The sequence below is a fragment of the Opisthocomus hoazin genome, chromosome 19, assembly GCF_030867145.1.
Source record: "Opisthocomus hoazin isolate bOpiHoa1 chromosome 19, bOpiHoa1.hap1, whole genome shotgun sequence".
Lineage (NCBI taxonomy): Eukaryota > Metazoa > Chordata > Aves > Opisthocomiformes > Opisthocomidae > Opisthocomus > Opisthocomus hoazin.
Window position 1 is genome coordinate 17,202,444 of NC_134432.1, and position 12,361 is coordinate 17,214,804.

At 59.9% G+C, this 12,361-nt stretch overlaps 1 protein-coding gene across 5 annotated transcripts in view; it reads left to right on the forward strand.

Moving 5' to 3' along the window:
- Positions 1–10,821, forward strand: part of ADGRD2 (adhesion G protein-coupled receptor D2) — a 32,274-nt gene extending 21,453 nt beyond the window's left edge. For 3 of the 5 annotated variants that reach the window (XM_075439184.1, XM_075439185.1, XM_075439186.1), the window contains exons 21-26: positions 834–875; positions 1,069–1,122; positions 1,481–1,625; positions 2,187–2,245; positions 4,781–4,811; positions 6,004–6,265. In XM_075439184.1, the coding sequence (XP_075295299.1) occupies positions 834–875; positions 1,069–1,122; positions 1,481–1,625; positions 2,187–2,245; positions 4,781–4,811; positions 6,004–6,119 (447 nt within the window). In that variant the 3' untranslated portion in view covers positions 6,120–6,265. Of the gene's footprint in view, positions 1–833; positions 876–1,068; positions 1,123–1,480; positions 1,626–2,186; positions 2,246–4,780; positions 4,812–5,960; positions 6,266–8,619 lie in introns of those variants that run through there. The other 2 variants (XM_075439189.1, XM_075439188.1) reach the window with 2 other exon arrangements.
- Positions 10,822–12,361: the final 1,540 nt, after the last annotated feature.

A 12,361-nucleotide genomic window follows, 5' to 3' on the forward strand; every position in this document is an offset into this window, starting at 1 on the left:
GGCCTCCAGGAGATGCTCGCTCCAGCCCTGCCCTGGGCACTTTCCCTGAGCACATCCCGCACCGGCCCCGGGCACGTAGCTGTGGCCGAGCATTTGGTCATGGCAGAGCGTGTCGTTGCTCGCTGGTGCTCGGCCTCTTCCGCAAGCAGGGAGAAGGTGGCCAAGACCGTGCTGCCGGAGCCCCGGCGCACCGGCGGGAAGGATTGTCTGGATTGGGGCTGAGCAAAGCCTCTGGGTCTGTACCCCACTGAATTTGGGTCAGAGGGTCCTGTTTTATCACTGTGGTCTGTCACTGCATGGGACAAAGTAACTGTCCCCAGCATCGCGCTGCACTTGGTCTGCGGGAGGCTGGCGAAAGCCCCCCTGAGGTCGGTCCTCAGTGGGAAGGGAGGTCTGCTTCCCGGATTTCGGTTCCCCTAGCAATTAATTCCTGGTGATTTCTGCTTGTGAGATCTGAAGGAGTTGTTTCCTGGGGGATTTTGCATGCATGAGTGGATGGGAGTGTGGGAGAACTCAGGCCCAGGGAGCCGAGTGTCTGGTGAGAGAAGCGCGCTCCCCCCAAATGAAATGGGGGGAGAGGAGAAGGAAGAGGGGCTGGGGCAGGGACTGCCTCTCCTTTGGACTCTCTGTGAGGAGCCTGGTCTCAAGTGTCATTTGAAGGAAGGTCCTTCCTACCCAGCTGTCCCTGGCTGTGCCGTGCCCACCATCTGTGCCTCTTCCCCGTAGCCCAGGTCCTCCCCCATTCTAGCGCTCATCAAACTCGTTTCCTCCCGTGCGAAGTAGCCCAGACCAGCTGCACATCTCTAACCCTTCCTGTGCTCTCTCCTTTCCAGGGCCTGTACATATTCCTGGTCTATGCAATCTATAACAGCGAGGTAAGAGATGCCTGAGGCTCAGTCACTCGTCACAGCGACTGTTTATTAGCAGTTGAGGGGGTAGCTGCGACAGACAGCGTAGCCCCGACTGTGCTCGTGGAACAGCAGTTGCTTCTTCTCCATGTCTCGTTGGAGGATGTCTTGCTCTGCTAGAGCTGCTGTGGCCCCCTCTAACGTCCTTCCTCTGCTCCAGGTGAGAAATGCCATCCAGAGGATGAAGGACAAGAAGAAAGCACTCTCGTTCACAGTAAGTTGCAAGGAAGCCCTGCTGCCCCCTTCGTTCACCATGCGCCCGCCAGAGGAGGGCCCCAGATGTACGTGTGGACTCCTTTGAGGAGATGATGCCCGAAAGAAGTCTTATTTTTCATGTCTTATGTAGGGAGCATGGCAGAGGCTGTCTCCCTTCTTTGCAGTCCTGTTGGGCTGTGCAGACCCAAAGGTGATCCGCCCTGATTAGGCAGCAGCCTGCTGTATCAGGGTGGGATGGGAGTTGAAGTCCCAGGGGCTACTGCGCAGATGAAATCGATCTTTAAAGTTGGACCTGCATCTAGCAAAGACTCATTTTGCAGTTTTCACTGTCCTGGATCTCTTCCCTGTCATTACAGAACTGCTCTCATCCCGTCAACTACTTATCCAGTCCAAGAAACACAACCTCCTGGGAGACAGGGAAACCGAGTCCTTCTGTGGCTGGGAGTGCCTTGTCGAGCCCTGCGCAGAAAGACCCTCCAGTGAGGAACATCACCAACAAAGGTAAAGAGGGTTGTTGTTGCTGTTGGCCCAGGCTGTGTGATGGGCCCACAGTAAAATGTTATTCCCAAGGCTTGAATTTTAGTGCATGTTCACTTGGCACGGCGTTAACTCATTTGCACGCTGTGCCTGTGCGCGTGCTTGAGGTGTGGTGCTGCCAGTGCAGCACGGGATGAAGGATTCCAGGGAAGGCAGGGATCCCCTGCCTGCGGATCTCAGAGGGATCAGGTTCATGCCTGCAGCCTGGCTGGGCATGGGTGGGAGGTCTCATCACCAGGTTATGCAGCATTGCATTTGCTTGAGGCAAAATCCATGTTTGTGTCTTAAAATGAATTTTCTGGAGAAGGGGAGGCAAAGGTGGCAGCAGGAAATAGGGTTTTTAGCTTCGGGGACAACAGGTGTTGCATGCTCCTACCAGTTTGTGGGTGCAGTTATGCAGGTAATCTGTTTGGTGGCTTTGCTTCAGTGGGAGATACTTAGGGGACACAAAGCACCAAGTTCTTGGTAAAGCATGGATATTTCTACTCTCTGGTCTCCAAACTCATTGTGCTCTTCACCCCCTAGGAAATTTTGGAGCCAAAATTCCCATGGGGATTTCATCAATTATGTCGCCCGAGAGACCGGTATGTAATGTCTCCTGTTGCTCTTCCACCTTCATCCACACGCAGAGCACAGCAGTTATGTAGGACTGGAGTCTAACGGCTCCAGCGAGGGCCTGGGACTGAGGACACCCGGTAGTGTTACCAGCTCTGGTGCAAATTCAGTATTTCGTGTCGAGCAGAAGCTGCCTGCCTCGTTCGCCCTGTGCACAGACAGAGGGTAGTGCTGGTCCTCTCCGTCCCAGGGTGTTACAGAAGTTTCAGGGTGTTGGTGAGGGACCAGGCAGCGTGCTAGCACAGCATGCCTGCTCTCCTCCCGAGTGCCAGTGCGGACACGTGGCCTGTCTGTCAAAACCAAGAAGGTTTTGATACACATCCTGAAGACTCTGGTTTATTAAAATACGTACTCGTTATTAGCAGCGTATTGATTTGAGGCATTTAAATCATTTGAGGTGCATGCTGTCGTGCCCACAGTGGCCACTCCTGGTAGCCAAGCCAGATGCAGCGGAGTGTCTGCTGTCTTCTGTGGGAGCAGAAGATGGGAGCTCCCGGGCAGTGAGCTGCCGTGGCTGTGCGGGGAGGGCCGGGCTCCGTGCCGGAGGCGACTGCCAGAGCCGGGGCTGGCCTGGGCAGGGGCAGGCAGCAGAGGCCAACAGGCGAGAGCGCGTGGCCGGGGGCAGGAGAGGGGGAGGACCCAGGACGGCCAATTTCCCAGGCGAGAGCTCACCCAGAGCCGATGCTGCCGCGCCGGGAGGGTGGTTGTGGCAGGGGCATACATGAACAGAAGGAGCCAGTGAATTCGAGCCAGTAAACACCAAGCTGAGGTTGGTACAGATCCAGGCAGGAGACTTCCCCCAGGGACAGCACGTTAAAATCTGTCAGCAGGGGCTTGCTGTCCCTGCGGTGGTCGAGCTGCATCCACCCAGGGAGGGCAGGCTGGGTCGTGCTGCCTCCAGAAGTGTGACGCAGAGCTCAGCGAGGTATGGCCTAAAGCAGGGAACAATTTAAATTTGACTACTCTGGTACCACTTCCATCTCCCACTATTGAAATGATCATCAGTCCTTGTGCACTTGATGTACAAGTGCTGTAATTTCCTCAGAATAAAATCCAGCACTACTTTTATATGAGTCTCTCACTGAAGGATCTCTTGGATCTCTCTCTTCCTCTCTAATATTTATCCTTTGAAAACCTGTGTCACGTAGACAGCTCTTATTTATCCAATAGATAATACTTCTATAGCTGGCATATCGTTTCGAAGCCACTCAATAAACCCCATATTTTCATCTCTCATGATTTATATTGTGGTTAATGCCGTTCCTTCCCTTGTGCTGAACGCCGACCGGGATTCATTCGCAGGCGATGCTTTTCTCAGCCAGCCAGGTGCTGGCTGTGTAACCCAGGACCAGGGCTAAGCCCCTGGCACCAGGCAGGAGACGTGGGCCACGGGGATTAGCGCGGGGGCCCGAGTTTCCGAAGGCAGGGAGCATCAGGAGGCAGCAGATCTCCGAAATGCCAAGGCCATGGCATTTCCTAGCAGGCGAAGACAGAAAGCGCCTTCCTCCGTGTGAGGGTCACGGAGGATTTTGCTGTATCTTTGCTGCTTAAACGTTGCATTTTCAATGTACTTGTCTCCTGGCTGACTAACATGGATGCAACAGCCTTCCAAAGGCGAGGTGACCGCCGGTGCCTGCCTGGGGAGAGGGGCACGGCCCGTGCCGGTCGGTGCCGTGGCTCTCGGTGCTCCGTCGGTGTGAGCCCGCGGTGCTGAGCCGGCCGGGGCTGCGGGGAGTTTCCATCCTCACGGCAGAGGCGGGGGGCACGGCTGGGTGCTACCCCGGCTGGGTGGGTGCCGCTTGCCGTGTAGGTAAGGCAGTGCTGGTTCTCCTGCTCCCCGGCGAAATGAGTCACGGCACTCGCGGGAGGAGCGGCGAATGAAGAATGTCACTGGCAGCTGCACAATGGTTTGGATGAGGAGAAGATGCTACTTAAAAACGTTTGAAAACACTTAAAATGACAAAACACTGAGCGAGTGAAGATACAAACACAGGCGAGATGTTCTTTGTGTTTCAGCTTTTTTAAATGTTGCTTGGTGATGTTTATTGCTGTTGGGCTGGGATTTCGCACCTCGCCGAGCATTAACCACCACTTCAGCGCAGCGTGCAGGCTTCGGCATGCTCTTCCCACCTCAGCACGGGGGAGAAAGTTCTCTTTTCCTGGATTTTCCTGTGGTCTCCAGCACGGTGTCCAGCCCGCTGGGTCACCCCGGGGCTGGAGGACCCCGGCGAGGGCGAGCGGAGCGGGGCAGCAGCTCAGCCCGCAGACCCTGCCGAGGGCTGCGGCTGTGGCCAGGGTCACTCTGCAAGGTGCTGGTCCCTCGGGGACCGGGATGAAGGCTCCGGTTCCCAGCCTGTGCGGTGGCTCGGTGGGAGGGAGAGTGTGGTGCAGCAGCTGGGTGCTGGGTGAGCCCTGCCTGGCCCCGGGGAGCATGCTGCGGGGTTGCCAGCACTGAAGCAGTCAGACCTGTACCTTCTGCTAACAAATGTTCTCCCCTCTTTCAGGCCGTAGAGCTGACAGCGTTCAAATCCTCAGGTAACATTCGCCTACATCATTTTCTTTAATTTTTGTTACTGCTGATACTGATTTCTGTGGTTGCATGGTGGAGTGCTGCCCAGAGGGCAGAATCACAGAATCACAGAATGGTAGGGGTTGGAAGGGACCTCTGTGGGTCACCCAGTCCAACCCTCTGCCGAAGCAGGGTCACCTACAGTAGGTTGTAGAGGACCTTGTCCAGGCGGGTCTTGAATATCTCCAGAGAAGGAGACTCCACAACCTCCCTGGACAGCCTGGGCCAGGGCTCCGTCACCCTCAGAGTGAAGAAGTTCTTCCTCGGGTTCAGCTGGAGCTTCCTCTGCTCCAGTTTGTGCCTGTTGCCCCTTGTCCTGTCACTGGACAAGGGGCAGGTGATGGTTGGGCTAGATGACCTCTAAAGGTCCCTTCCAACCCAAAACACGCTGTGATTCTGTGGCCCAGCTCCCGAGGCCCCTGCACGGCAGCAGCGCTGCAGGTCGCAGGCCTCGGCCGGCAGCGGAGGGGCCGTGGGTGCCGCGGGGACCTGATGCCCAGCGCCCTGCCCATGCACCCCAGCACGGCTGGTCCTGGAAGCGCGGCAGGGACCAGCACTCCTCGCTGCGTGACAGGACCCGGGCTGGTTGGGGGGGTGGCAGTGGCTGTTTGCTGCCACGGGGTATTTTAACCCAGCAGCTGCTGCAGAAGGCGCTGGCGGGTGTTGGAAGCGACTTGGTCCCAGAGAAGGGCAGCCAGCGAAGGTGCGGTGTTCAGATGGGGCTGGATTTATGAGCTTAAAGGCAGCCATTTAGCTGCTTCTGTTTCAGGTTGTAGAAAGGCCAATGTCACCATGGAGGTGGGTAGAATTAAAAGCAGAAATCCCTCCTAAGCCCCAGACCTCTGCTCGACTGCAGTGCTGGGGGGAGGCCGGCCAGCCGCGGCTCCCTGCTCCCGCGCCGACTGCCCTGCCCGGCTCCGGGCGAGTCACCCGCTGCTCCGGGGAGGGCTGTAGCACATTTATCTTTGCTGTTTGTACCAACCGTGCCGAGCTCTCCCAGCACTCTTGGTGCACTCTCTGGATGGGGTCACTCAAGCAGGTAGTGCAGCGAAGAAGCACCGGGGATGGATTGATATTATTTTTTTTCTGCATTGTTACATTTTCTTTTGTCGAAGGAAGCAGTGCATTAGCAGGTTTCTGATTTTGCTCCACATGAAGTGTCTAAGCAGGGCATGCTTAGACTATTTTCGAGACGATGCCACCCAGAAGCATTGCAGCTTTCCTCCCCACAGTGGACACATGAGCGAGGCAGAAACAGTGGCACCCGGGAGTAAACGTGCTGCGGCATTTCAGGCGTAGGAGTGGGGTCTGAGGGACAGCGAGACCTACACCCAGCACGTGCGTTTGTGCTCTGTGTCCCCCCCCAACCCTCGCCTGCTCCTGCGTATTTTGATCTAGCCACACGTGTAATTAAACTCCAGCTGTGCAAAGAGGCGGGTTGTTTAGTTTGGTTTTGTTTTCTCAGGTAAGCCCTCGGTGTGTTTTTCAAAGCCTGGGTCTGCCCAGAGGACGGTGGGGACTCCGGGCTGGGCTCGGAGCCTGCCCCTGGCTCGCTGCTGATGCCCAGCGGCCGTGGGAGCGGGCAGTGGGTGCAGGGCAGAGCTGTGCATGGGCACCCTCTCCGCTAGCACCGAGAGCGGCTCCTCGCGCGCCCCGGGGCGAGGGAGCCCTGGGCTGGGCAGTCCTTCAGCCGGGGTGAACGAGAAGATCTCCTTGAACCAGAAGAGCCCTCCTCTGCACACTTGTGTAGGTGCAAGCCGGCGTGCGGCACAGCGCTGGTGCCGGCTGCGCTGCTGCGAGGCGCAGGGCTCAAAGACAAGTGCTTCCAGCCATTAGGAAGAAAAAAAAAAGCAGTAATGCCCAGCTGTTGTAATGCCTGGAAGACCCCAGGGCAGCTCAGCGCTGCGCAGGCTCCCATCCTCACAGCTTGTTCAACAGAGCAAAAGGCTACGTAGCTCTTGGGGATATCAGCTGCCGGGGGAAGGAAACCATAAACCTGGGTGCTAGATGATGAACGAGGGACAAATCATTTCACCAGACACTGCTTCCCCTCTTCTATTTGTTTTCTCCCGAAATAGTTCATTGAAAAGAGACATACTTTGCCCCAGGTGTCTTTATTTGAAGGTTTCCAGCCGGCTCTAATGGAGACTGGGGGGGTACCAGCAGCAGGCTGGTGGGAGCTCCTGCAGAGACCCAGGAGGGTCTCGCAGTCCGACAGGGAGAGCTGGTGGGCAGCAGGAGCCCTGGGCACCGCTGGGAGACTCGGGGCTAAAGTGACTTGCTCACAGCCTCCCAGCTACGCTGTGCTGGATCTGGGGTGGGATCCACCTCATCTCCGCTCCCACGACTCAGCTGTGCCCCACGAGAGCTGTGGGCATCGCGCCGGCTCCAAGAGCGAGAGGCAGCCAGCGGGTCCGGGGGTAGGCGGGGTGGGCTCCCAGCGGGGCGCGGACACGGGTGAGGCCGATAAAATGCCGGTGAACACCAGGCCGGTTTCAGAACCGCAGAATTGAGGCGTTGTGCAGCGTGGCTGTGGCCGGGAGGCAGGCGCGGGCTGCGCTCTGCCCCGCGGATCCCTCCCCACCCCCAGTTTCAGGGCTTCCCCCCACAAGGACTCAATTCACTCGGAGGGGCCGCACGTCTCGGCAGTAATGAGCTCCAGCCCAGCTGTACAAAGCTGCGCGCTGCGGCGAGCACCCTGCCCGGATTCATGACACCCTTTATGTAAGCAGGGGATGGCCGGGGAGGGGGGGTTCACATATTTGCACAAACAATAAGTGCCGTCTTCCTTGTCTTGGCAAACAAGAGCTCCAAGAGGCCTCCACATCCTCCATCTCTTCAAGTGATGGCTGCTTTGTTTCCCCACGATAATTTCATTATTCTGTTTGAATACATTTATATGTTGCTAAGCCACACATAGCAACATGGATCTCGTCTCCATGGGCCAGCCTCTCTGTGATCAATACTGAGGAATCCTGCAACTCTCGGCACACCGTGTTAAAGAAGATCGGTTTTAAAATCATAGAATCACAGAATCATAGAAAGTTTTGGGTCGGAAGGGACCCCTAGAGGTCATCTAGTCCAACCCCCCTGCAGCGAGCAGGGACACCACTAACTCGATCAGGTCGCTCAGAGCCCTGTCTCATAAGGAAATTATGAATTCATAAGGAAATTATGAATCTTTGGGATCCAAAGCCAGTAAAGCACCTGAGTGTTGTGGGCCCTTGGAGAAACGCAGACTCCCCCCGCACGCTGGGCTGCCCTGCGGTGGGATCGCCGCTGCCGTCCCCGCCGCAGCCCTTCCCAGCGGGCAGAGGGGCCTCGTGCCCCGACGGAGGGCGGCGCAGCCATGCCGCAGCAGCGCGCTCTGCCACGGTAGCGCTGGTATCTTCGTGAAATCCCATTTCAACCTCATTCTTCAGCGTTCCCGGAGCTTGGCGCTGCGCGCGGTGGGCTCATTACCGAGCAGGGGGGAGAAGAGGTTTCTCCTTACAGCCCCGGCCCCGTGCGCGGAGGCTGCTTTGGCTCTCTGCCACAAGGACCGTATTTCAGAGACCCCCCCCCTGACGGGGCAGGGGGGCCATGGGACGGCAGAGCCGCACCAGCAGCAGGCAGGGCTGGCCATGCCCCGTCCTGCCTGCTCTGTCCCCCGGCAGGTTTGGGCTGCGCTTTCTCCCAGTTCGCTGTGGGACCCCCACCAGTGCACCCACCACCCCGGACCCCTGCCCTCCCCTCCCTGCCAGTGCAGCTGAGACTGTTTCTCTTTTGCTTTAGGTTTCTGAGGAGTTTCTTGGTGACGGGCCCACGACGCCGAGGCTCCTCCAGCAGCCGGGAGGACACGAGGTCGGAGGAGCTGGCGTCTGTGCAGAGGAGAGCGTCCCAGCCCAGCAGCGCTCGTGGCCCTGCGCCTCTTCCTAGCAGCATGTGTGGACAAAACCAAGGCAGGACGGGGTAGTGAAGGGAGCTACGGGGCTTCATCTGCGCTGAAGACCACCCTGCTCCTCTCCACGGGCAGGTACTCGTCGTGAGCCGAGCCCGGCGTGGTGCAGCACCGCCGGCAGCACGTGGTTGTGTCTGCTTGGTGTTGCTGCCTGTAGAGCTTGGGCAGCTGGAGCAGGCGGCGTGGGAGAAAGCCCCGCTTTGCCCGTGGCGGCCGTGCCCACGCGGTGTGCCCGTGTGCCCATGCCGGTGAGGACGGCTGCCTTCCCCAGCCCCGCTGCCGGCGCGGCACGCGGCGCTGCCGGGACAGGGCTGGGGACGGGCCGCGTGGGAAGCACATGCGCTAAGGAAGACAGCGGCTGGCTTCGAGTCTGCTCTAAAGCAGCTGACTTGAGTAGCATCTTCTGCTGCTGAGGACAAAAACCCTCTCCCTGCTCGTCCCGGGGCTCCCACCCGGCTGGCGTGGCCCCAGCTGGGGTCAGGTTTCCTCTCCCTCTCCTCTCTGCGTCCGACTGGTTCTCCTGTTACCTCCCGAGTGTTCGGAGCACGTGAAATGTGTGGGTTCCTTTGCTGATTACGGTGACAGTAAATGCTGATTTTAGAGGCGCCCTCCTCTCCTCGTCGCGGCGTGTCCGTGGGAACGGGCGGTGTTCGGGCGCAGCAGCACGCCCTGGCTCCACGCGGCCGCACGCGGCGGAGCGCGGTTCGGCCGCGGGGCGGGGGACCGGGGCTCTGCACGCTCCCGCGTGCTGTCTGCCGTGCTGTGCTGCGGTCCCCGGTCTCGGCACAGCGCGTGCTGCCCAGCGTGCGTGAAGCGTTGTTGGGAGCTGCGGGGCCAGCGCAGCCGCGTGCTGGCCAGGAGAGCGGGGTGCCAGTGCAGACCATCGCTCCCGTCACCAGAGGCAGCCAGGCAGCACCTCCAGCTGCTGGGATCGGGGAGAGCCGGGGCGTGGGGCACTGCCCAGCGCTGACATACTTACAGACCGGTCCTCAAAGCTGTCGCAGAGCTCTGTGTTTGCTGTGGGTTTGCTCTCCGCCGCAGTGCCCGGCACCCCGGGGGCTCTTGGCCACCGTGACCACCAAGGGCTGCATGAAACATCCCCTGTCTAAGCTAATCGTGGGCACAGGGCGAGGGAGGGGGTTCTGCCCCTCTGCCCCGCTCTGCTGAGACCACCCGGGAGCCCTGCGTCCAGCTCTGGAGCCCTCAGCACAGGGCAGAGCTGGAGCTGTGGGAGCGGGGCCAGAGGAGGCCCCAGCCATGATGCGAGGGCTGGAGCCCCTCTGCTGGGAGGAAAGGCTGGGAGAGCTGGGGCTGCTCAGCCTGGGGAGGAGAAGGCTCTGGGGGGACCTCAGAGCAGCTGCCAGTACTTAAAGGGGGCCTGTAGGAAGGATGGGGACAGGCTTTTCAGCAGGGTCTGTAGCGACAGGACAAGGGGTGATGGCTTTAAACTGAAAGAGGGAGATTCAGACTGGACAGAAGGAAGAAGTGTTTTACACTGAGGGTGGTGAGGCCCTGGCATAGGTTGCCCAGAGAGGTGGTGGCTGCCCCATCCCTGGGAACGTCCAAGGCCAGGCTGGACGGGGCTCTGAGCGACCTGGTCCAGTTGAAGATGGCCCTGCTCATGGCAGGGGGCTGGACTGGATGGGCTCTAAAGGCTCCTTCCCACCCAAACCGTTCTCTGATTCTGGGATTCTAATTGCTCATAAATTGTCATTCCTGAGCTCACTTGCAAAACACTCAGAGTTGCTATGCAAGTCCCAGCAGCGCTTTGAACCAGTTCCTGAGCCACCAGTGCCTGGAATCCCCCCACAGCAGCGACCCCGCTCCCGCAGCCATGGTGTCCCAGTCCCACCGACGGCACGCGGCACCCCGGGAGAGACCCCCGTGCGCAGCGGGGCCAGCATCGCTGTCCTGCGGGGACGCCAGGCAGGGCACCCCTGGTGTGGCACCAACAAAGAGGGTTGGAAAGACAGCCAAGAAAGACAAAGTCCGCCTCTTGAAATGAACTGCAAAATTTATTACAGTGGTTTGCTCCTGACGAGGAAGTTGGTAACCTCCTGTCTGGGAAGGAAGGGTGGGGAGTGGGGAAGGGGAGGGAGGAGAGGGAGGAAAGGATGTGAGAGACAGAGAGAGACACTTAAGGACACTTTTCATTTTCTGAAAATAAAACATCTTTTACCTCCCAAACCATTTTCTCCAGTTCTTGAAGTTCACAAACAGCAGAAGGTGAAACCGAACCACGGACTCCAGGAGGACAACGCACAGACACGTCGGGAAGCAGAGACAAACGCGCTCTTCTGCAGCCAACGAGCCCCCGCCGCGGCTCCTCAAGGCACCGGCTGCGTGCAGCCCCCCCACCTGGGGAGCAGACCCGGGGAGCGGACCCCCATGAGCCCCCGTCCCGCAAGGGACCGGCGGCTCCATGCTTGTGGCCTCGGCATGGCACAGGACAGTCCTCCTCGCTCCTTACCCACGCGCTTGGACAGGTGAACAGAGGAGGGGGCTGCAAAGCCCCCCCAGGTCCCCCCAGCCCCGGGCACAGTGGGTGCCAGAGCAGCTCTGGGCTTTTCACATCCTGGAGCTGCTGCTGCGGGGCTGGACCCCGCTGCTCCCCGATGCCCGGCGTGCCGGGCATCGGGGAGCAGCAGGGTCCAGCCCCGCAGCAGCAGCATCCCAGCGGGCACGAAGGGCACGGTCCATCCCTGGCCCCGTCCTGCCCCTCGCCCGTTCTCCGGGCACCGCCGGGCCGTGGCTGATGGCTGGAGGGAGACAGGACCTGCGCTGCCGGGGGACACCGTCCTGGGGCCACCCTGTCCTCATGTTTTGGGAACCAGCTGGGTTCGTGGCGCTGATGCTTGCCAGCCGCAGGGATGTGCTGGCACCAAGGGCGCAGCGGCAGAGCCAAGGGCCCAAGCATCCCGAGGAGAATCCCCTGCTCCCGGTACTGAATCTCTTAGAGCCTCTGCAGCAAAGTTTTGACATCGCAGAGACGTGCTGACCGCAGCCACCCGCGGGCTCCGGGCACTGTGGCTGCCGTGGGCTGGCTGCCTCCGGCACCGGCGAGCGCCGAGAAAACAAATCTCAGCCGAGGGCTCAGCGCTGCCGGTCCCTGCCTGCCCAGGGCAGCGGTGGGACGCGGAGCAGGCAGCGACGCTGTGGGGTTCCAGGAGTGGGGACCCCAGCACGTGCACCTTGGGGTCCCAGCACGGCCGCGTGGGGCCATCGTCTCCAGCCCCAGCCTGCGGCTGGGCTCCTGCAGAAATCCTCTGCCTCTGTGCTGGTGCCCGGGGTCACGCCGACTGCCACAAAGCCACAGCCCTGGGTGGGGGTCACCTCACCTCCCCCCCTGCCCTGTGCACGAGGGGCCCTGAGACGCGGGGCAGGGTTGGGGGAGGGATGGCAGCAGGGGAGTCAAGGCTGCTGGGGCAGCAGGAGAGGAGAAAATAGGAGAAAAGCCTGGACAGGCTTCACCCTTCCTTCACGCCGCGGAGCTGGGGCAGGCGACAGGTTGAGCACCGGGTGTGCGGAGGAGCCGGGGGCAGTGCCGCTGACGGCGCAGTCCGGCAGCCGAGCCCA